Here is a 21531-nt window from a genome sequence, read left to right as displayed (position 1 = left end):
AAACTAGGACCCAGTTCTACTTGTCGACGTTCGTCTCTAATAGAAACTTCCTGGAGGAAGTTCCTCTTCACACTCAGACTAACTGGTATTTCCAGCATTTTATTTTGGCGGGACATCCCCGGTTTGTTGAAAGCTTCAGTTCCACTACATCCAGACTTTCTCCAGGATTCAAGACTCAGATGTTGATGTTCTGGCTGGAGCTGCCGCCATCTTGGATATCCCACAATCCCTTGGGGCAGGTTTCCCAAGATGGCGTCAGTCAGGAACCATCAACAGTTTGATGGTTTGTCTGGAAACTTCTGGACTTTGGTGGATTGAGGAACCTGCAGGCTGGAATGAGAGGAGAGGAGAGGAGAGGAGAGGAGGGGAGAGGAGAGGAGAGGAGAGAGGAGAGGAGAGGAGAGGAGAGGAGAGGAGAGGAGAGGAGAGGAGGGGAGGGGAGAGGAGAGGAGAGAAGGAGGGGAGAGGAGAGGAGAGGAGAGGAGAGGAGAGGAGAGGAGAGGAGAGGAGAGGAGGGGAGGGGAGGGGAGGGGAGAGGAGAGGAGAGAAGGAGGGGAGAGGAGAGGAGAGGAGAGGAGAGAGGAGAGGAGAGGAGAGGAGAGGAGAGGAGAGGAGAGGAGAGGAGAGGAGAGGAGAGGAGAGAGGAGAGGAGAGGAGAGGAGAGGAGAGGAGAGGAGAGGAGAGGAGAGGAGAGAGGAGAGGAGAGGAGAGGAGAGGAGAGGAGAGGAGAGGAGGGGAGGGGAGGGGAGGGGAGAGGAGAGGAGAGAAGGAGGGGAGAGGAGAGGAGAGGAGAGGAGAGAGGAGAGGAGAGGAGAGGAGAGGAGAGGAGAGGAGAGGAGAGGAGAGGAGGGGAGGGGAGGGGAGGGGAGAGGAGAGGAGAGAAGGAGGGGAGAGGAGAGGAGAGGAGAGGAGAGAGGAGAGGAGAGGAGAGGAGAGGAGAGGAGAGGAGAGGAGAGGAGAGGAGAGGAGAGGAGAGGAGAGGAGAGGAGAGGAGAGGAGAGGAGAGGAGAGGAGAGGAGAGAGGAGAGGAGAGGAGAGGAGAGGAGAGGAGAGGAGAGGAGAGGAGAGGAGAGGAGAGAGGAGAGGAGAGGAGAGAGGGGAGGGGACGGGACGAGACGAGACGAGACGAGACGAGACGAGACGAGACAAGAGAAGATGAGATGGTTTATTCTCTGGGAGGAATCACTTTGAACTGGTATATTAAATAAGTATATTCTAACTAGTTTAACTAGTTTAACCAGTCTGGAGACGAGGACGATATGATCACCCTGCGTCTTCCCGTCACGCTGACGTTCAGCAGACACACCTGAAGAGAAGCAGGTGGGGACAGACGGAGGTGCAGCAGTTAGATCTGGTTTGACGAGGCCACTCCCAGAGTGTCGGGCTGCTCCTCTGGCTCATTGAGGACAAAGACGGCTTGGCTTGGTTCTGACTCCACAGTCTGAGGACGTTCCTGCAGAACCACCTTCCTCCCTGGTACCTCTTCTCTCAGGACTTCCACCCTGCCGCCTCCAGACAGAGGGACAAGGACAACTGACAGCAGCACCGACTGACTGAAGCTCCAACGAGCAGCTGAACAACAGGTAAGACTTGACGGACTCAGTAGTGAGACAGGCTGGGACGTCCCAGGGACAGCTGCTGAGGGAGAGTCTCCGGGCTCGGTGGCTCTCTCCTGAAGCTCTACCTCATTCTGTAAGAACCTCAAACCAGAACCGGAGGAGTATTTGTTATTTACTACAGTGAGAGAGAAGAGAAGTCAGTACTGAGTGGGACCGTCCTGCTTCTGGAACAGAACCAGTCCTTCCTGGTAAACCTGAGGACACCTGAGACACCTGAGGACACCTGAAGACACGGCTGTGTTTCATTCAGGATAGAACACTAACAACCTGTTAGATCTTGAATGTAAATTAAAATTGTCATGAAATCATTTTGGATTGGACGACAGCAACATGTCTCATAAAAGGCTGCAGGACAATGTGTGGACATGAGAAGACAGGAGTAAGGTCCTGTTCCTGCTGGTGGAGGATTTGATCTGTCCTGGGACATTCTGTACATCTCTGGGTGACCCCCACCTGTAGCTCCTCCCCCAGCTGACCTGAAGCTCCTCCCCCAGCTGACCTGTAGCTCCTCCCACAGCTGACCTGAAGCTCCTCCCCCAGCTGACCTGTAGCCCCTTCTCCAGCTGACCTGTAGCTCCTCCCACAGCTGACCTGTAGCTCCTCCCACAGCTGACCTGAAGCTCCTCCCCCAGCTGACCTGTAGCTCCTCCCACAGCTGACCTGAAGCTCCACCCACAGCTGACCTGAAGCTCCTCCCCCAGCTGACCTGTAGCTCCTCCCCCAGCTGACCTGTAGCTCCTCCCACAGCTGACCTGAAGCTCCACCCACAGCTGACCTGTAGCTCCTCCCACAGCTGACCTGAAGCTCCTCCCCCAGCTGACCTGAAGCTCCTCCCACAGCTGACCTGTAGCCCCTCCCACAGCTGACCTGAAGCTCCTCCCACAGCTGACCTGAAGCTCCTCCCACCTGAAGCTCCTCCCACCTGAAGCTCCTCCCACCTGAAGCTCCTCTTCCTGAAGCTGCTCCTGAAAACCCCGGTGTAGTTTCCTGCTGCTGCAGCCAATGGAGGAAAAGATGAAGCAAGGTGATAAGGTAGGTACCACCACCTGGAATCAATCGAGAGGCAGACCGATAGGATCTAACCTCTACCCTCTACCCTCTAACCTCTACCCTCTAACCTCTAGCCTCTAACCTCTAACCTCTAACCTCTACCCTCTACCCTCTAACCTCTAACCTCTAACCTCTACCCTCTAACCTCTAACCTCTAGCCTCTAACCTCTAACCTCTAACCTCTAACCTCTACCCTCTACCCTCTAACCTCTACCCTCTACCCTCTAACCTCTACCCTCTACCCTCTACCCTCTACCCTCTAACCTCTAACCTCTAACCTCTACCCTCTACCCTCTAACCTCTAACCTCTAACCTCTAACCTCTAACCTCTACCCTCTAACCTCTACCCTCTAACCTCTACCCTCTACCCTCTACCCTCTACCCTCTAACCTCTACCCTCTACCCTCTAACCTCTACCCTCTACCCTCTACCCTCTAACCTCTACCCTCTACCCTCTAACCTCTACCCTCTACCCTCTACCCTCTACCCTCTAACCTCTAACCTCTAACCTCTACCCTCTACCCTCTAACCTCTAACCTCTAACCTCTAACCTCTACCCTCTACCCTCTAACCTCTACCCTCTACCCTCTAACCTCTACCCTCTACCCTCTACCCTCTACCCTCTAACCTCTAACCTCTAACCTCTACCCTCTACCCTCTAACCTCTAACCTCTAACCTCTAACCTCTAACCTCTACCCTCTACCCTCTAACCTCTAACCTCTACCCTCTACCCTCTAACCTCTACCCTCTACCCTCTACCCTCTACCCTCTAACCTCTAACCTCTAACCTCTAACCTCTACCCTCTACCCTCTAACCTCTAACCTCTAACCTCTAACCTCTAACCTCTAACCTCTACCCTCTACCCTCTAACCTCTACCCTCTAACCTCTAGCCTCTAACCTCTAACCTCTAACCTCTAACCTCTACCCTCTACCCTCTAACCTCTAACCTCTAACCTCTACCCTCTAACCTCTAACCTCTAGCCTCTAACCTCTAACCTCTAACCTCTAACCTCTACCCTCTAACCTCTACCCTCTAACCTCTAGCCTCTAACCTCTAACCTCTAACCTCTACCCTCTACCCTCTAACCTCTACCCTCTACCCTCTAACCTCTACCCTCTAACCTCTAGCCTCTAACCTCTAACCTCTAACCTCTAACCTCTACCCTCTAACCTCTACCCTCTAACCTCTAGCCTCTAACCTCTAACCTCTAACCTCTAACCTCTAACCTCTAACCTCTACCCTCTACCCTCTAACCTCTACCCTCTACCCTCTAACCTCTACCCTCTAACCTCTAACCTCTAACCTCTACCCTCTAACCTCTAACCTCTAACCTCTAACCTCTAACCTCTACCCTCTACCCTCTAACCTCTAACCTCTAACCTCTAACCTCTAACCTCTACCCTCTACCCTCTAACCTCTAACCTCTAACCTCTACCCTCTACCCTCTAACCTCTAACCTCTAGCCTCCAACCTCTACCCTCTAACCTCTAGCCTCTAACCTCTAACCTCTACCCTCTACCCTCTAACCTCTACCCTCTACCCTCTAACCTCTAACCTCTAACCTCTAACCTCTACCCTCTACCCTCTAACCTCTAACCTCTAGCCTCCAACCTCTACCCTTTAACCTCTAGCCTCTAACCTCTAACCTCTACCCTCTACCCTCTAACCTCTAACCTCTAACCTCTAACCTCTAACCTCTACCCTCTACCCTCTAACCTCTACCCTCTAGCCTCCAACCTCTACCCTCTACCCTCTACCCCCTACCCTCTAACCTCTAGGCTCTACCCTCTAACCTCTAACCTCTACCCTCTAACCTCTAACCTCTAACCTCTAACCTCTACCCTCTAACCTCTAAACCTCTAACCTCTAACCTCTAACCTCTACCCTCTAACCTCTAACCTCTACCCTCTAACCTCTACCCTCTACCCTCTAACCTCTAACCTCTAACCTCTAACCTCTACCCTCTAACCTCTACCCTCTACCCTCTAACCTCTAGGCTCTAACCTCTACCCTCTAACCTCTAACCTCTACCCTCTAACCTCTACCCTCTACCCTCTAACCTCTAACCTCTAGGCTCTACCCTCTAACCTCTAACCTCTACCCTCTAACCTCTAACCTCTAACCTCTAACCTCTACCCTCTAACCTCTAACCTCTACCCTCTACCCTCTACCCTCTACCCTCTACCCTCTAACCTCTATGGCGGGGGCAGGGCGGGGCGGGGGGCAGGCTGGGGGCAGGGCTGGGGTCAGGCCGGGGGTCAGGGCGGGGTCAGAGCGGGGACAGAGCGGGGGCAGGGCGGGGCGGGGGGCAGGCTGGGGGCAGGGCGGGGGCAGGGCGGGGGGCAGGGCCGGGTCAGGCCGGGGGTCAGGCCGGGGGTCAGGCCGGGGGTCAGGGCGGGGGCAGGGCGGGGGGCAGGGCGGAGGCAGAGCGGGGGCAGGGCGGGGTGAAGGGCGGGGGCAGGGCGTGGGCAGGGCGGGGGTAGGGCGGGGGCAGGGCGGGGGCAGGGCGGGGGGCATGGCGGGGGCAGGGCGGGGGGCAGGGCGGGGGCAGGGCGGGGGCAGGGCGGGGGCTTGGCCAGGTGATGGGGGACTGAGCTGAACCATGTGACCACGGCCTCTCTGCTGTCCCTCAGCCCCCCCAGAAGGAACTGGTCTCCCACTGGACCCTGAAGGTCACGGTTCAGAGAGCACTCCTCACCTCCTCCCAGGATTACTGTGAGTACTGATATGTACTGTTAACATATTTTAAACAGCCTGGATTTATTTTGAAATCCTCTGGGAGCATTGGTTTGGATTGAAACTGTTTATTGTGAATTTGACCTTTGACCTCCCAATGAAGAGACATTTCAGTAAAGTCTGTCCTTCATTTAAACTGAGATAAAGTTGGTCAATAAATGATAAAATAAAGTGATCTAATCTCTCTTTTTATAAACGTTAAAGATTAAACTTTACTCATGTGATCAATGTTCTGATCAGTTTTATTCTGAAAGAACTTTACATGAAAACACTAACCCTAACCCTGATGAATAGAACAGAAGTTCTGGTGGTGAGAGTCTTCAGGGTCTAACAGAGACACTGACAGAGACCTTGGACCCTACAGAGACATTGGACCTTACAGAGACCTTGGACCTGACAGGGACATTTGACCTTACAGAGACCTTGGACCTGACAGAGACGTTTGACCTTACAGAGACCTTTGACCTTACAGAGTCCTTGGACCTTACAGAGACCTTTGACCTTACAGAGTCCTTGGACCTTACAGAGTCCTTGGACCTTACAGAGTCCTTGGACCTTACAGAGACCTTTTACCTTACAGAGACCTTTGACCCTACAGAGACCTTTGACCTTACAGAGACCTTTGACCTTACAGAGTCCTTGGACCTTACAGAGTCCTTGGACCTTACAGAGACATTTGACCTTACAGAGTCCTTGGACCTTACAGAGTCCTTGGACCTTACAGAGACCTTTTACCTGACAGAGACCTTTGACCCTACAGAGACCTTTGACCTTACAGAGACCTTTTACCTTACAGAGACCTTTGACCTTACAGAGTCCTTGGACCTTACAGAGTCCTTGGACCTTACAGAGACATTTGACCTTACAGAGTCCTTGGACCTTACAGAGTCCTTGGACCTTACAGAGACCTTTTACCTGACAGAGACCTTTGACCCTACAGAGACCTTTGACCTGACAGAGACCTTTGACCTGACAGAGACCTTGGACCTGACAGAGACCTTTGACCTGACAGAGTCCTTGGACCTTACAGAGTCCTTGGACCTTACAGAGACGTTTGACCTTACAGAGACCTTTGACCTGACAGAGACCTTTGACCCTACAGAGACCTTTTACCTTACAGAGACCTTTGACCCTACAGAGACCTTTGACCTGACAGAGACCTTTGACCTGACAGAGACCTTGGACCCTACAGAGACCTTTGACCCTACAGAGACCTTTGACCTTACAGAGACCTTGGACCCTACAGAGACCTTGGACCCTACAGAGACCTTTGACCTTACAGAGTCCCTTCACTTTTCAAATATACGGCACGTGTACAAAATGGTGTGATTGATTGAAGGACTTGTATGGACACTGTCCCCTGACCAGTAGTGTAGGGAGGCTGACCTGGTTTGTCTCTGTTCCAGTGTCAAAGTCGGACTGCTACGTGACTCTGTTCCTTCCAGCGGCTTCAGCCAAGACGTTCCGCACCAAGACTGTGTCCAACACCAACCGGCCCGAGTGGAAGGAATCCTTCAGCCTCCGGGTCCCTGTCCTGCTCAAAGTACGAGAACTTCTGACCCGGTGGTCCAACTTCTGACCCCTGTCACTGGACTGGCTGAGAGACCAGGGGGGGTAGAGGTGGATGCAGTCACGACTCCAGCAGGGAGGGACTTGTACTGCTGCTCAGGACGCTTCTCACCATCCCTCTTCCACTTCCTGAACAACACACAAGAACTCAGGATACTCAGGATACTCAGGATACTCAGGATACTGAGGATACTGAGGATACTCAGGATACTCAGGATACTCAGGATACTCAGGATACTGAGGATACTCAATATACTCAGGATACTCAGTATGCTCAGGATACTCAGGATACTCAGGATACTGAGGATACTCAGGATACTCAGGATACTCAATATACTCAGGATACTCAGTATGCTCAGGATACTCAGGATACTGAGGATACTCAGGATACTCAGGATACTCAATATACTCAGGATACTCAGGATATTGAGGATACTCAGGATACTCAGGATACTCAGGATACTCAGGATACTCAATATACTCAGGATACTCAGGATACTCAGGATACTCAATATACTCAGGATATTCAGGATATTCGGGATACTCAGGATACTCAATATACTCAGGATACTCAGGGTACTCAGGATACTCAGTATACTCAGTATTCTCAGTATCTTCAACATACTCAGGATACTCAATATACTCAGGATACTCAGGATACTCAGGATACTCAGGATACTCAGTATGCTCAACATACTCAGGATACTCAATATACCCAGTATGCTAAATATGCTCAACATACTCAGTATAATCAATACTCGCAGGAAGCTCAGGATAGTCAATATACTCAGTTTACTCAATATATTAAATATACTCAGTATACTCAATATACGCAGGATGCTCAGGATACTCAGGATACTCAGTATGCTCAACATACTCAGGATACTCAGGATACTCAATATACTCAGGATATTCAGGATATTCAGGATACTCAATATACTCAGTTTACTCAATATATTAAATATACTCAGTATACTCAGTATACTCAATGTACTCTGTACCTGTAGTGTAACCTGTACCAGCAGTGTAGCTTGTACCTGTAGTGTGACTTGTACCCTCAATATACTCAGTAGACTCGATTTTAGGGATGCACCGATACCGGTTCGATACCAGGCCTGAGTACTCGTACTGGTACTGATAAAACTAGCAGCGTTACCACGTTCCGGCAGCGCGCGGTTTAAGGCACGTCGCTGCAGAGCGCTGCGGCCAGTGAGGAGCAGAGCTGCTCAAGGCTGCTCCACCGAGCGCGCCAACTCCAAACACGAGGAAGGGTTTTCAAAATAAAATCTGAGTTTTGTGTTCCATCAATTTGACAAGAGGTGAACCGTTCTGCTGTGTGTCCAGAACGTTCTGGAGATCCAGCTCCACGATGAGGACTGTCTGACATCTGATGACCACATTTCCACCGTCCTGTTCGACCTGGGAAACCTGCGCCCGGGACAGAAGGACACCAGAGTGTTTGTCCTGAACTCTGAGGTGAGACACTGTGAGACACGAGTTCGCTCCTGACGTAGTTCTGAAGGTTCTACCTGCTGCCTCCAGCGCAGGTCGTAGAAAGGTCCAGTGCATTTCTCAGCCGGGTTTTAAACCAGCAACCTGCAGCAGAGAAGAAGTGGAACCAGGGACAGAATTCATCTTCACTTTCAGCTTCTTCTCTTCTTCTTGTGGCATTAAAAATACAACCAAGTACAATAAAACACACGTTCTATGTACAAATCATATGTACCCATCATCAGTAGTGTCTCATCAGTAGTGTCTCATCAGGACTGTGTCTCATAAGGACTGTCTCATCACTAGTGTCTCATCACTAGTGTCTCATCAGGACTGTGTCTCATAAGGACTGTCTCATCACTAGTGTCTCATCACGACTGTGTCTCATCAGGACAGTGTCTCATCACGACTGTCTCTCATCAGGACTGTGTCTCATCAGTAGTGTCTCATCACTAGTGTTTCATCACTAGTGTCTCATCAGGACTGTGTCTCATCAGTAGCGTCTCATCAGTAGTGTCTCATCAGGACTGTGTCTCATCAGGACTGTGTCTCATAAGGACTGTCTCATCACTAGTGTCTCATCACTAGTGTCTCATCAGGACTGTGTCTCATAAGGACTGTCTCATCACTAGTGTCTCATCACGACTGTGTCTCATCAGGACAGTGTCTCATCACGACTGTCTCTCATCAGGACTGTGTCTCATCAGTAGTGTCTCATCACTAGTGTTTCATCACTAGTGTCTCATCAGGACTGTGTCTCATCAGTAGCGTCTCATCAGTAGTGTCTCATCAGGACTGTGTCTCATCAGGACTGTGTCTCATCAGTAGCGTCTCATCAGTAGCGTCTCATCAGTAGTGTCTCATCAGGACTGTGTCTCATCAGGACTGTGTCTCATCAGTACAGTCTCATCAGGACTGTCTCATCAGGACTGTGTCTCATCAGTAGTGTCTCATTAGGACTGTGTCTCATCAGTAGCGTCTCATCAGTAGTGTCTCATCAGGACTATGTCTCATCAGTACAGTCTCGTCAGTAATGTCTCATCAGTACAGTCTCATCAGTAGTGTCTCATCAGGACTGTGTCTCATCACGACTGTGTCTCATCAGTAGTGTCTCATCAGGACTGTGTCTCATCACGACTGTGTCTCATCAGTAGTGTCTCATCAGGACTGTGTCTCATCATTAGTGTCTCATCAGTAGTGTCTCATCAGGACTGTGTCTCATTCTGAATCTGCTGACTCAGCTGCTCTATGAGGACATGAGGTTCTAATGAGGTTCTCTCTCGTTCTCTTTCTCACAGACAGAGGACAAACTTGTGATGGACTTCCATCCCGTCCAGAGGTTTGGACACAAGTTTCAGTACTCGTGATCATATGTGTGAATCGATACGCAGATTGATAGGCTCTAACCTCTACCCTCTACCCTCTACCCTCTACCCTCTACCCTCTAACCTCTACCTTCTAACCTCTACCCTCTACCCTCTACCCTCTACCCTCTACCCTCTAACCTCTAACCTCTACCCTCTACCCTCTACCCTCTACCCTCTACCCTCTAACCTCTACCCTCTACCCTCTACCCTCTACCCTCTAACCTCTACCTTCTAACCTCTACCCTCTACCCTCTACCCTCTACCCTCTAACCTCTACCCTCTACCCTCTACCCTCTAACCTCTACCCTCTACCCTCTAACCTCTACCTTCTACCCTCTACCCTCTACCCTCTACCCTCTACCCTCTACCCTCTACCCTCTACACCTTCTCTCCTCTACCCTCTACCCTCTACCCTCTACCCTCTACCCTCTACACCTTCTCTCCTCTACCCTCTACCCTCTACACCTTCTCTCCTCTGCCGGCAGCGACGAAGCCCCTCTGGAGTACTTCAGCAACGGCATCGTCATGGTAACGCCCCGTCCCATCGGAGCTGAGACCCACAGATTGACGAGTCTCTGTAGTCCTGCTGGACCCGATAGGAACTCCTGACGGGTCCCATGTGATACACACCATTAGTACTATTACTCAGAAATACTGTCGAATTCAGCGTTCAGGGTTTTATTACATATTGACGACATAACGACTGAAACAGATGTTAGTAATATTTGAGCTGCATGGAGGAGTGGTGGTTCCTAACTGTGGCCTCAGGGCAAGAAGGTCCCGGGTTCAAATACCGGCCGGGGCCTTCCTCTCCTCTGGTCCCCCCCTCCCCCCCCTCCCCCCCCCCCCCCCCCCCCCCCCACACACACACACCTGATCAGCAGGTCGCAGCCTGATTGGTTGCCGGTTGTCTTCCCGCAGGCCGCCCCGCTCTCTGTGCTGGAGTTCACCATGAAGAACCAGCAGAACAGTGACTGTAGGTTCTAACCCCACCTGCTTGTGTTGGAGCCGCCTCCACCCCCTGCTGAGCCTCTGCTCCATCTGCTCTTCTCTCCACCAGGTCTGACAGACAAGCTCCTCAAAGTGAGGGGGGCTTATAGGGACACCCAGAGACTCAGCTCCCAGGACCAGAACCTGCGGTTCTACGTCAACAGAGACCTGGAGACTGAACTGGGGGTCCAGGTGAGTTCCACCAACATCTGGACTAAGAGAAAAGGCCTCAGAGTAAAGACCCGGACTATTGTTGGAGCAGAACCTGTGGGTTCTCCGAGACCGCAGACAGGCTCCTCACCTTTCTATAAAGAACTTATTGGGGCCGGTCAGAACCTCCTCACTGTGGTGGTGTTCTCTGCTGTCCGTCAGTGTGCTGCTGACGCTCCTCTGGACTCTGCTGTGGACCTGCCCCCCCCTCCCCCCATGGTGCTCACAGACCATCACCCTCAGTGTGGACCAGGTGAGTCCTGCTCACTGTCTCATGCTGCTGCTCCTCCAGCAGCTGGAGACTTCTATTCAACTCAACTTTATTTATAGAACACCAGACACAACACAGTCATTTCTGGGTGGGGGGGGGGGGCAGAGAGGGGGGGGGGGGAGAGGGGGGGGGGGGGGGGGGGAGAGAGAGAGAGAGAGAGAGAGAGAGAGAGAGAGAGAGAGAGGGGGGGGAAAGAGAGGGGGGGGGGGAGGGGGGGGAGAGAGAGGGGGGGGAGAGAGAGAGAGAGAGGGAGGGAGAGAGGGGGGGAGGGAGAGGGGGGGGGAGAGAGAGGGGGGGGAGGGAGAGAGAGAGAGGGGGGGGAGAGAGAGAGAGGGGGGGAAAGAGAGGGGGGGGGGAGAGAGGGGGGAAGAGAGAGAGAGAGAGAGAGGGGGGGAAAGAGAGGGGGGGAGAGAGGGGGGGGAGAGAGAGAGAGAGGGGGGAGAGAGGACGGGGGGGGAGGGAGAGGGGGGGGGAGAGAGAGGGGGGGGCGAGAGAGAGGGAGGGAGCATATAGGGGCATTAAGAATAGGGGCATTGGGTATAGGGGCATTAAGAATAGGGGCATTAAGAATAGGGGCATTAGGTATAGGGGCATTGGGTATAGGGGCATTAAGAATAGGGGCATTGGGTATAGGGGTATTAAGAATAGGGGCATTGGGTATAGGGGCATTAAGAATAGGGGCATTAGGTATAGGGGCATTGGGTATAGGGGCATTAAGAATAGGGGCATTAAGAATAGGGGCATTGGGTATAGGGGCATTGGGTATAGGGGCATTAAGAATAGGGGCATTGGGTATAGGGGCATTAAGAATAGGGGCATTAAGAATAGGGGCATTGGGTATAGGGGCATTAAGAATAGGGGCATTAGGATTAGGGGGCATTGGGTATAGGGTTTCCAGGGTACATGAGGTATGGGGTGGTTGTTCCTAATTGCCCCTGTTGAAGAGCATGATGGGTTGAACAGAGACTCTGTGTCCCATCATGATATTCTGTGTTTCCAGAAACGAGTGGAACTGGACCTGCGAGCAGAACCAAGGTACTGCGAGGATCCGGGGGCTGCAGTAAAACTGATGTGTATTACCATGTTCTTCATAAGTACTTTGTACTGCAAACAGCCAGGAGACAGGCCTCGCCGTCCGCATGGACAATGAGCTCCCAGCACAGGAGAGGACAGTTCCTGATGAAGAGGAAGGTGCTGGTGATGAAGGCTCTGGAGAAGAGTCTGTCCCTCTCCTCTCCACTGCACCCGAGTCAGGTACGGTAAGGGGGGTGGGGCAGAACCACGAGGTGGGTGGGGCAGAACCAAGAGCTGGGGCAGAACCAAGAGCTGTGTGGGGCAGGAACAAGAGGTGTGTGTGGGGCAGAACCAAGAGCTGGGGCAGAACCAAGAGCTGTGTGGGGCAGGAACAAGAGCTGGGGCAGAACCAAGAGCTGTGTGGGGCAGATCCAAGAGGTGTGTGGGGCAGGAACAAGAGCTCTGTGTAGGGCAGAACCAAGAGGTGTGTGGGGCAGAACCAAGAGGTGTGTGGGGCAGGAACAAGAGCTGTGTGTGGGGCAGGAACAATAGGTGTGTGGGGGAGAACCAAGAGGTGTGTGGGGCAGAACCAAGAGGTGTGTGGGGCAGGAACAAGAGCTGGGGCAGAACCAAGAGCTGTGTGGGGCAGAACCAAGAGGTGTGTGGGGCAGGAACAATAGGTGTGTGGGGGAGAACCAAGAGGTGTGTGGGGCAGAACCAAGAGGTGTGTGGGGCAGGAACAAGAGCTGGGGCAGAACCAAGAGCTGTGTGGGGCAGAACCAAGAGGTGTGTGGGGCAGGAACAAGAGCTCTGTGTAGGGCAGAACCAAGAGCTGTGTGGGGCAGAACCAAGAGCTGTGTGGGGCAGAACCAAGAGGTGTGTGGGGCAGGAACAAGAGCTCTGTGTAGGGCAGAACCAAGAGCTGTGTGGGGCAGAACCAAGAGCTGTGTGGGGCAGAACCAAGAGGTGTGTGGGGCAGGAACAAGAGGTGTGTGGGGCAGAACCAAGAGGTGTGTGGGGCAGAACCAAGAGGTGTGTGGGGCAGGAACAAGAGGTGTGTGTAGGGCAGAACCAAGAGGTGTGTGGGGCAGGAACAATAGGTGTGTGGGGCAGAACCAAGAGGTGTGTGGGGCAGGAACAAGAGCTGTGTGGGGCAGAACCAAGAGGTGTGTGGGGCAGGAACAAGAGCTGTGTGTGGGGCAGAACCAAGAGGTGTGTGGGGCAGAACCAAGAGGTGTGTGGGGCAGAACCAAGAGCTGTGTGTGGGGCAGGAACAAGAGGTGTGTGGGGCAGAACCAAGAGGTGTGTGGGGCAGAACCAAGAGGTGTGTGGGGCAGAACCAAGAGCTGTGTGTGGGGCAGGAACAAGAGGTGTGTGGGGCAGAACCAAGAGGTGTGTGGGGCAGAACCAAGAGGTGTGTGGGGCAGATTGTTTCCGCCCTGCAGGGATTTTTCTTTTCCCACAAAGTTCACTTGAGGTCAGAAAACCAGTTGAACCTGTAGAATGTAGATCAGATGTTTGTTCATGAGGCTCAGCTGTTCATTCCTGTTCAGCTGTTCATTCCTGTTAAGCTGTTCATTAGTGTCCAGCTGTTCATTCCTGTCCAGCTGTTCATTCCTGTCCAGCTGTTTTAGGCTGTTTTGATTTGTTTGGGTCTTTTTTACAGTTGATAGCAGTTAGAACTGTTCTTATTAGAACTGTTCTTATTGGAACACGAGCAGTTAGAACTGTTCTTATTAGAACTGTTCTTATTGGAACACGAGCAGTTAGAACTGTTCTTATTAGAACTGTTCTTATTAGAACTGTTCTTATTGGAACACGAGCAGTTAGAACTGTTCTGATTGGAACACGAGCAGTTAGAACTGTTCTTATTAGAACTGTTCTGATTGGAACACGAGCAGTTACTACTGTTCTTATTAAAACTGTTCTTATTGGAATACGAGCAGTTAGAACTGTTCTTATTAGAACTGTTCTTATTGGAACACGAGCAGTTCGAACTGTTCTTATTAGAACTGTTCTTATTAGAACTGTTCTTATTGGAACTGTTCTTATTGGAACACGAGCAGTTAGAACTGTTCTTATTAGAACTGTTCTTATTGGAACACGAGCAGTTAGAACTGTTCTTATTAGAACTGTTCTTATTAGAACTGTTCTTATTGGAACACGAGCAGTTAGAACTGTTCTGATTGGAACACGAGCAGTTAGAACTGTTCTTATTAGAACTGTTCTGATTGGAACACGAGCAGTTACTACTGTTCTTATTAAAACTGTTCTTATTGGAATACGAGCAGTTAGAACTGTTCTTATTAGAACTGTTCTTATTGGAACACGAGCAGTTCGAACTGTTCTTATTAGAACTGTTCTTATTAGAACTGTTCTTATTGGAACTGTTCTTATTGGAACACGAGCAGTTAGAACTGTTCTTATTAGAACTGTTCTGATTGGAACACGAGCAGTTAGAACTGTTCTTATTAGAACTGTTCTGATTGGAACACGAGCAGTTAGAACTGTTCTTATTGGAACACAAGCAGTTAGAACTGTTCTTATTAGAACTGTTCTTATTGGAACACGAGCAGTTCGAACTGTTCTTATTAGAACTGTTCTTATTAGAACTGTTCTTATTGGAACTGTTCTTATTGGAACACGAGCAGTTAGAACTGTTCTTATTAGAACTGTTCTGATTGGAACACGAGCAGTTAGAACTGTTCTTATTAGAACTGTTCTGATTGGAACACGAGCAGTTAGAACTGTTCTTATTGGAACACGAGTAGTTAGAACTGTTCTTATTAGAACTGTTCTTATTGGAACACGAGTAGTTAGAACTGCTCTTATTGGAACACGAGCAGTTAGAACTGTTCTTATTAGAACTGTTCTTATTGGAACACGAGCAGTTAGAACTGCTCTTATTGGAACACGAGCAGTTACTACTGTTCTTATTAGAACTGTTCTTATTGGAACACGAGCAGTTAGAACTGTTCTTATTAGAACTGTTCTTATTGGAACACGAGTAGTTAGAACTGCTCTTATTGGAACACGAGCAGTTAGAACTGTTCTTATTAGAACTGTTCTTATTGGAACACGAGCAGTTAGAACTGTTCTTATTAGAACTGTTCTTATTGGAACACGAGTAGTTAGAACTGCTCTTATTGGAACACGAGCAGTTAGAACTGTTCTTATTAGAACTGTTCTTATTGGAACACGAGTAGTTAGAACTGCTCTTATTGGAACACGAGTAGTTAGAACTGTTCTTATTAGAACTGTTCTTATTGGAACACGAGTAGTTAGAACTGCTCTTATTGGAACACGGTCAGTAGTTAGAACTGTTCTTATTGGAACACGAGCAGTTAGAACTGTTCTTATTGGAACACAAGCAGTTAGAACTGTTCTTATTAGAACTGTTCTTATTGGAACACGAGTAGTTAGAACTGCTCTTATTGGAACACGGTCAGTAGTTAGAACTGTTCTTATTGGAACACGAGCAGTTAGAACTGTTCTTATTAGAACTGTTCTGATTGGAACACGAGCAGTTAGAACTGTTCTTATTGGAACACGAGCAGTTAGAACTGTTCTTATTAGAACTGTTCTTATTGGAACACGAGCAGTTAGAACTGTTCTTATTGGAACACGAGCAGTTACTACTGTTCTTATTAGAACTGTTCTTATTGGAACACGAGCAGTTAGAACTGTTCTTATTGGAACACGAGCAGTTACTACTGTTCTTATTAGAACTGTTCTTATTAGAACTGTTCTGATTGGAACACGAGCAGTTACTACTGTTCTTATTAGAACTGTTCTTATTGGAATACGAGCAGTTAGAACTGTTCTTATTAGAACTGTTCTTATTGGAACACGAGCAGTTACTACTGTTCTTATTAGAACTGTTCTTATTGGAACACGAGCAGTTCGAACTGTTCTTATTAGAACTGTTCTTATTAGAACTGTTCTTATTGGAACTGTTCTTATTGGAACACGAGCAGTTAGAACTGTTCTTATTAGAACTGTTCTGATTGGAACACGAGCAGTTAGAACTGTTCTTATTAGAACTGTTCTGATTGGAACACGAGCAGTTAGAACTGTTCTTATTGGAACACGAGTAGTTAGAACTGTTCTTATTAGAACTGTTCTTATTGGAACACGAGCAGTTAGAACTGTTCTTATTAGAACTGTTCTTATTGGAACACGAGTAGTTAGAACTGCTCTTATTGGAACACGAGCAGTTAGAACTGTTCTTATTAGAACTGTTCTTATTGGAACACGAGTAGTTAGAACTGCTCTTATTGGAACACGAGTAGTTAGAACTGTTCTTATTGGAACACAAGCAGTTAGAACTGTTCTTATTAGAACACGAGTAGTTAGAACTGTTCTTATTGGAACACGAGCAGTTAGAACTGTTCTTATTAGAACTGTTCTTATTGGAACACGAGCAGTTAGAACTGTTCTTATTGGAACACGAGCAGTTACTACTGTTCTTTTTAGAACTGTTCTTATTGGAACACGAGCAGTTAGAACTGTTCTTATTAGAACTGTTCTTATTGGAACACGAGCAGTTAGAACTGTTCTTATTAGAACTGTTCTTATTGGAATACGAGCAGTTAGAACTGTTCTTATTAGAACTGTTCTTATTGGAACACGAGCAGTTACTACTGTTCTTATTAGAACTGTTCTTATTGGAATACGAGCAGTTAGAACTGTTCTTATTAGAACTGTTCTTATTGGAACACGAGCAGTTACTACTGTTCTTATTAGAACTGTTCTTATTGGAACACGAGCAGTTCGAACTGTTCTTATTAGAACTGTTCTTATTAGAACTGTTCTTATTGGAACTGTTCTTATTGGAACACGAGCAGTTAGAACTGTTCTTATTGGAACACGAGTAGTTAGAACTGTTCTTATTAGAACTGTTCTGATTGGAACACGAGCAGTTAGAGAAGAGTCCACCAGATTAGACTTTTCTTCACTACTTTTGAACTCTTTAGTGATGTTCTAGTCCATGTCCCTTTCTGCCACGTTCTACACGTTCCGACGTTCCGACGGTCCCTGCTTGTTGCTCTTGGCCTGGTTCTCTGCTCTGGGGTTTCTCTGGATCCTCTGCTGAGCTGAGGCCCTCGCAGGTTTATCATCACAACTCTAGATGGTTCAGTGTTTGATAGAGCAACAGGGAACCGGCTCTGACGTGAGGCTCTGGTCCCAGACCAGTTGACCTGTTGACCTGTTGACCTGTTGACCAGTTGACCAGTTGACCAGTTGACCAGTCGGTGGAGCGGCAGCAGAGAGTCCTCCTCGGGGCAGACACTAGGATCCATGTTCCCCTTGTCTTGTCTTTTCTGCAGAGCTAGACATGAACTTGGACTGCTCTACCTCCTCCAGGTCTCCTCAGATCTACTTTGCTTTGGAACTGAGGGTCTTGGGGAAGCGTTGGGTGGGTTCTGGTGTCGCCTCTAACGTGGACTTCCTGTGGATCGGCTCTACAACAATGGAGGTTCTATCGATCTGCAATGGGAACTTCAGCTGGTGAGCAGTGGATCTTTCCACTGCACCCCTGAAGCTGTATATTTGCAAGTAAAACTGAGTAAACTAGTTTCAGACGGACAGTTAGAACCTCTGAGGGACAAACTGTTGGACTCGTCCGGACACTGAAGATCCCAACAGAGTTCCAAGAACCTCTAAACAACTGTTTCCATGCTGTCCCTTTGGAATCCAGGTTAACGTCCCTGTGTGAACCCCCGTGTGTCCAGGTGCCAACGATCGCCCTGGTGGCTTCAGGTGGAGGGTCCCGAGCCATGACGGGCCTGCTGGGTAGTCTGAGGGGTCTTCAGGAACTAGGGCTGCTGGATGCTGCCACTTACCTGACCGGTGCTTCTGGTTCCACCTGGTGAGTAAAAAGCAGGGAGCTTCAGGTGTTTGACAGGAAATCCAGAGGGAAGTAACTCCAGGGTGTTTCTTGGTGGACAGGGCCATGTCTGTCCTGTACCAGGAGGCAGACTGGTCCCAGCAGGACCTAAACAAAGTCCTCTCAGCAGAGGAAGAACAGATGACGAAGAGCATCCTGGGCCTCTTCTCACCTGAGAAGCTGCATTATTACAGAGCGGAGATGGCCAAGAAGAAGGAGCAGGGATACATTTCGTCCCTCGTTGATTTGGCCGGACTGTTTGTTGAACAGCTCGTTTTTGGGAAGGTGAGAAGATGAACGTTAGTCTGATTTTTCTAAGATGTTAAATTCTACCAAGTGTCATATCATGCAGTTTGTCATTGCAGGAAGTGAGCAGTACCCTCTCTGAGCAGCAGAGGGCAGTGGATGAGGGTCAGAACCCTCTGCCAATCTACACTGCTGTCAATGTGAAGGAGAACCTGCACGGCTCTGGAAGTGAACCTGGTAGAGACCCGGTGGCTCTGTGTCCTTCCTGCTCTCATGAGCTGCTCTCATCCATACCACTGCACCACAGACACCACAGACACCACAGACACAACAGACACAACAACAGACACAACGACACAACCGACACAACAGACACCACAGACACAACAACAGACACAACGACACAACAGACACAACAACAGACACCACAGACACAACCGACACAACAACAGACACAACAGACACAACCGACACAACAACAGACACAACAACAGACACCACAGACACAACCGACACAACAACAGACACAACAACAGACACAACAGACACCACAGACACCACAGACACAACAGACACCACAGACACAACAACAGACACAACCGACACCACAGACACAACAACGACACAACCGACACAACAACAGACACCACAGACACAACAACAGACACCACAGACACAACAACAGACACCACAGACACCACAGACACAACAGACACAACAACAGACACCACAGACACAACAACAGACACAACGACACAACCGACACAACAGACACAACAGACACCACAGACACAACAGACACAACAACAGACACCACAGACACAACAACAGACACAACCGACACCACAGACACAACAACAGACACAACGACACAACCGACACAACAACAGACACCACAGACATAACAACAGACACCACAGACACAACAACAGACACAACCGACACCACAGACACAACAGACACAACAGACACAACAACAGACACCAAAGACACAACAGACACAACAACAGACACCACAGACACAACCGACACCACAGACACAACAGACACAACAACAGACACCACAGACACAACAGACACAACAGACACAACAACAGACACAAAAGACACAACAACAGACACAACAGACACCACAGACAGAACCGACACAACAACAGACACAACAGACACAACAACAGACACAACAGACACCACAGACAGAACACAACAACAGACACAACAGACACAACAACAGACACAACAGACACCACAGACACAACACAACCACAGACACAACACAACAACAGACACCACAGACACAACTCCACCCCCCTGGGATCAGACTGAACTGGAGCAACAACACCGGGAGAGAGAAAAAAGAAAGCTTCAACTTTTCTTCTTTTCTCTCTTTTTTTGTTCTTTTGAACAAACAAACAAACAAACAAACAAACAAGTAAACAAATAAGCAAACAAACAACCCAACAAACAAACAAACAAACAAACAACCCAACAAACAAACAAACAAACATCCAAACAAACAACCCAACAAACAAACAAACAAACAAACAACCCAACAAACAAACAAACAACCAACCCAACAAACAAACAAACAAACAACCAACCAAACCAACACAACAAACAAACAAACAAACAAACAAACAACCCAACAAACAAACAACCCAACAAACAAACAAACAACCAACCAAACAAACAACCAACCAAACAACCAACCAACCAAACCAACCAAACCAACAACAAACAAACAACCAAACAAACAAACAAACATCCAAACAAACAAACAACCCAACAAACAAACAAACAACCAACCAAACAAACAACCAACCAAACATCCAACCAAACAAACAACCAACCAACCAAACAAACAACCCAACAAACAAACAAACAACCAAACAAACAAACAAACAAACATCCAAACAAACAAACAACCCAACAAACAAACAAACAACCAACCAAACAAACAAACAACCAACCAAACAACCAACCAAACAACCAACCAACCAACCAACCAACCAAACAAACAAACAAACAAACAAACAAACAAACAAACAAACAAACAAACAAACAAACAAACAAACAAACAACCCAACAAACAAACAAACAACCAACCAAACCAACACAACAAACAAACAAACAAACAAACAAACAAACAAACAAACAAACAAACAAACAACCCAACAAACAAACAAACAACCAACCAAACAAACAACAAACAAACAACCAAACAAACAAACAACCCAACAAACAAACAAACAACCAACCAAACAAACAAACAAACAACCCAACAAACAAACAAACAAACATCCAAACAAACAACCCAACAAACAAACAAACAAACAAACAACCAACCAAACCAACACAACAAACAAACAAACAAACAAACAAACAAACATCCAAACAAACAAACAACCAACCAACCAACCAAACAAACAAACAAACAAACAACCCAACAAACAAACAAACAAACAAACAAACATCCAAACAAACAACCCAACAAACAAACAAACAACCAAACAAACAAACAAACAAACATCCAAACAAACAAACAACCCAACAAACAAACAAACAACCAACCAAACAAACAACCAACCAAACAACCAACCAAACAAACAAACAAACAAACAAACAAACAAACAAACATCCAACCAAACAACCAACCAAACATCCAACCAAACAAACAACCAACCAAACATCCAACCAAACAAACAACCAACCAACCAAACAAACAACCCAACAAACAAACAACCAAACAAACAAACAAACAAACATCCAAACAAACAAACAACCCAACAAACAAACAAACAACCAACCAAACAACCAACCAAACAACCAACCAAACAAACAACCCAACAAACAAACAAACAACCAAACAAACAAACAAACAAACATCCAAACAAACAAACAAACAACCAACCAACCAAACAACCAACCAACCAAACAACCAACCAAACAACCAAACAAACAAACAAACAAACAAACAAACAACCAACCAAACAAACAAACAAACAAACAAACAAACAAACAAACAAACAAACAAACAAACAAACAAACAAACAAACAAACAAACAAACAAACAA

General features: G+C 48.2%; 1 protein-coding gene across 1 annotated transcript in view; it reads left to right on the top strand.

Annotated features, from left to right (window-relative positions):
- Positions 1-1414: 1414 nt before the first annotated feature.
- LOC308128198 (cytosolic phospholipase A2 beta-like) overlaps positions 1415-21531 on the top strand; it is a 31905-nt gene continuing 11788 nt past the window's right edge. Inside the window, exons 1-16 of the mRNA XM_080493908.1 lie at positions 1415-1583; positions 2505-2651; positions 5307-5388; positions 6816-6952; positions 8323-8454; positions 9768-9808; positions 10322-10364; positions 10758-10812; positions 10897-11018; positions 11199-11289; positions 12308-12342; positions 12422-12432; positions 12474-12561; positions 18057-18193; positions 18274-18496; positions 18577-18694. Of these exons, the coding sequence (XP_080350034.1) occupies positions 2622-2651; positions 5307-5388; positions 6816-6952; positions 8323-8454; positions 9768-9808; positions 10322-10364; positions 10758-10812; positions 10897-11018; positions 11199-11289; positions 12308-12342; positions 12422-12432; positions 12474-12561; positions 18057-18193; positions 18274-18496; positions 18577-18694 (1345 nt within the window). The 5' untranslated portion in view covers positions 1415-1583; positions 2505-2621. The remainder of the gene's footprint in view (positions 1584-2504; positions 2652-5306; positions 5389-6815; positions 6953-8322; positions 8455-9767; positions 9809-10321; positions 10365-10757; positions 10813-10896; positions 11019-11198; positions 11290-12307; positions 12343-12421; positions 12433-12473; positions 12562-18056; positions 18194-18273; positions 18497-18576; positions 18695-21531) is intronic.

Source organism: Lipophrys pholis (genome assembly GCF_963383615.2).
Source record: "Lipophrys pholis genome assembly, contig: SCAFFOLD_28, whole genome shotgun sequence".
Lineage (NCBI taxonomy): Eukaryota > Metazoa > Chordata > Actinopteri > Blenniiformes > Blenniidae > Lipophrys > Lipophrys pholis.
Note: the sequence above shows the minus strand (reverse complement) of the source record. Positions and strands in the feature narration are given on the sequence as shown.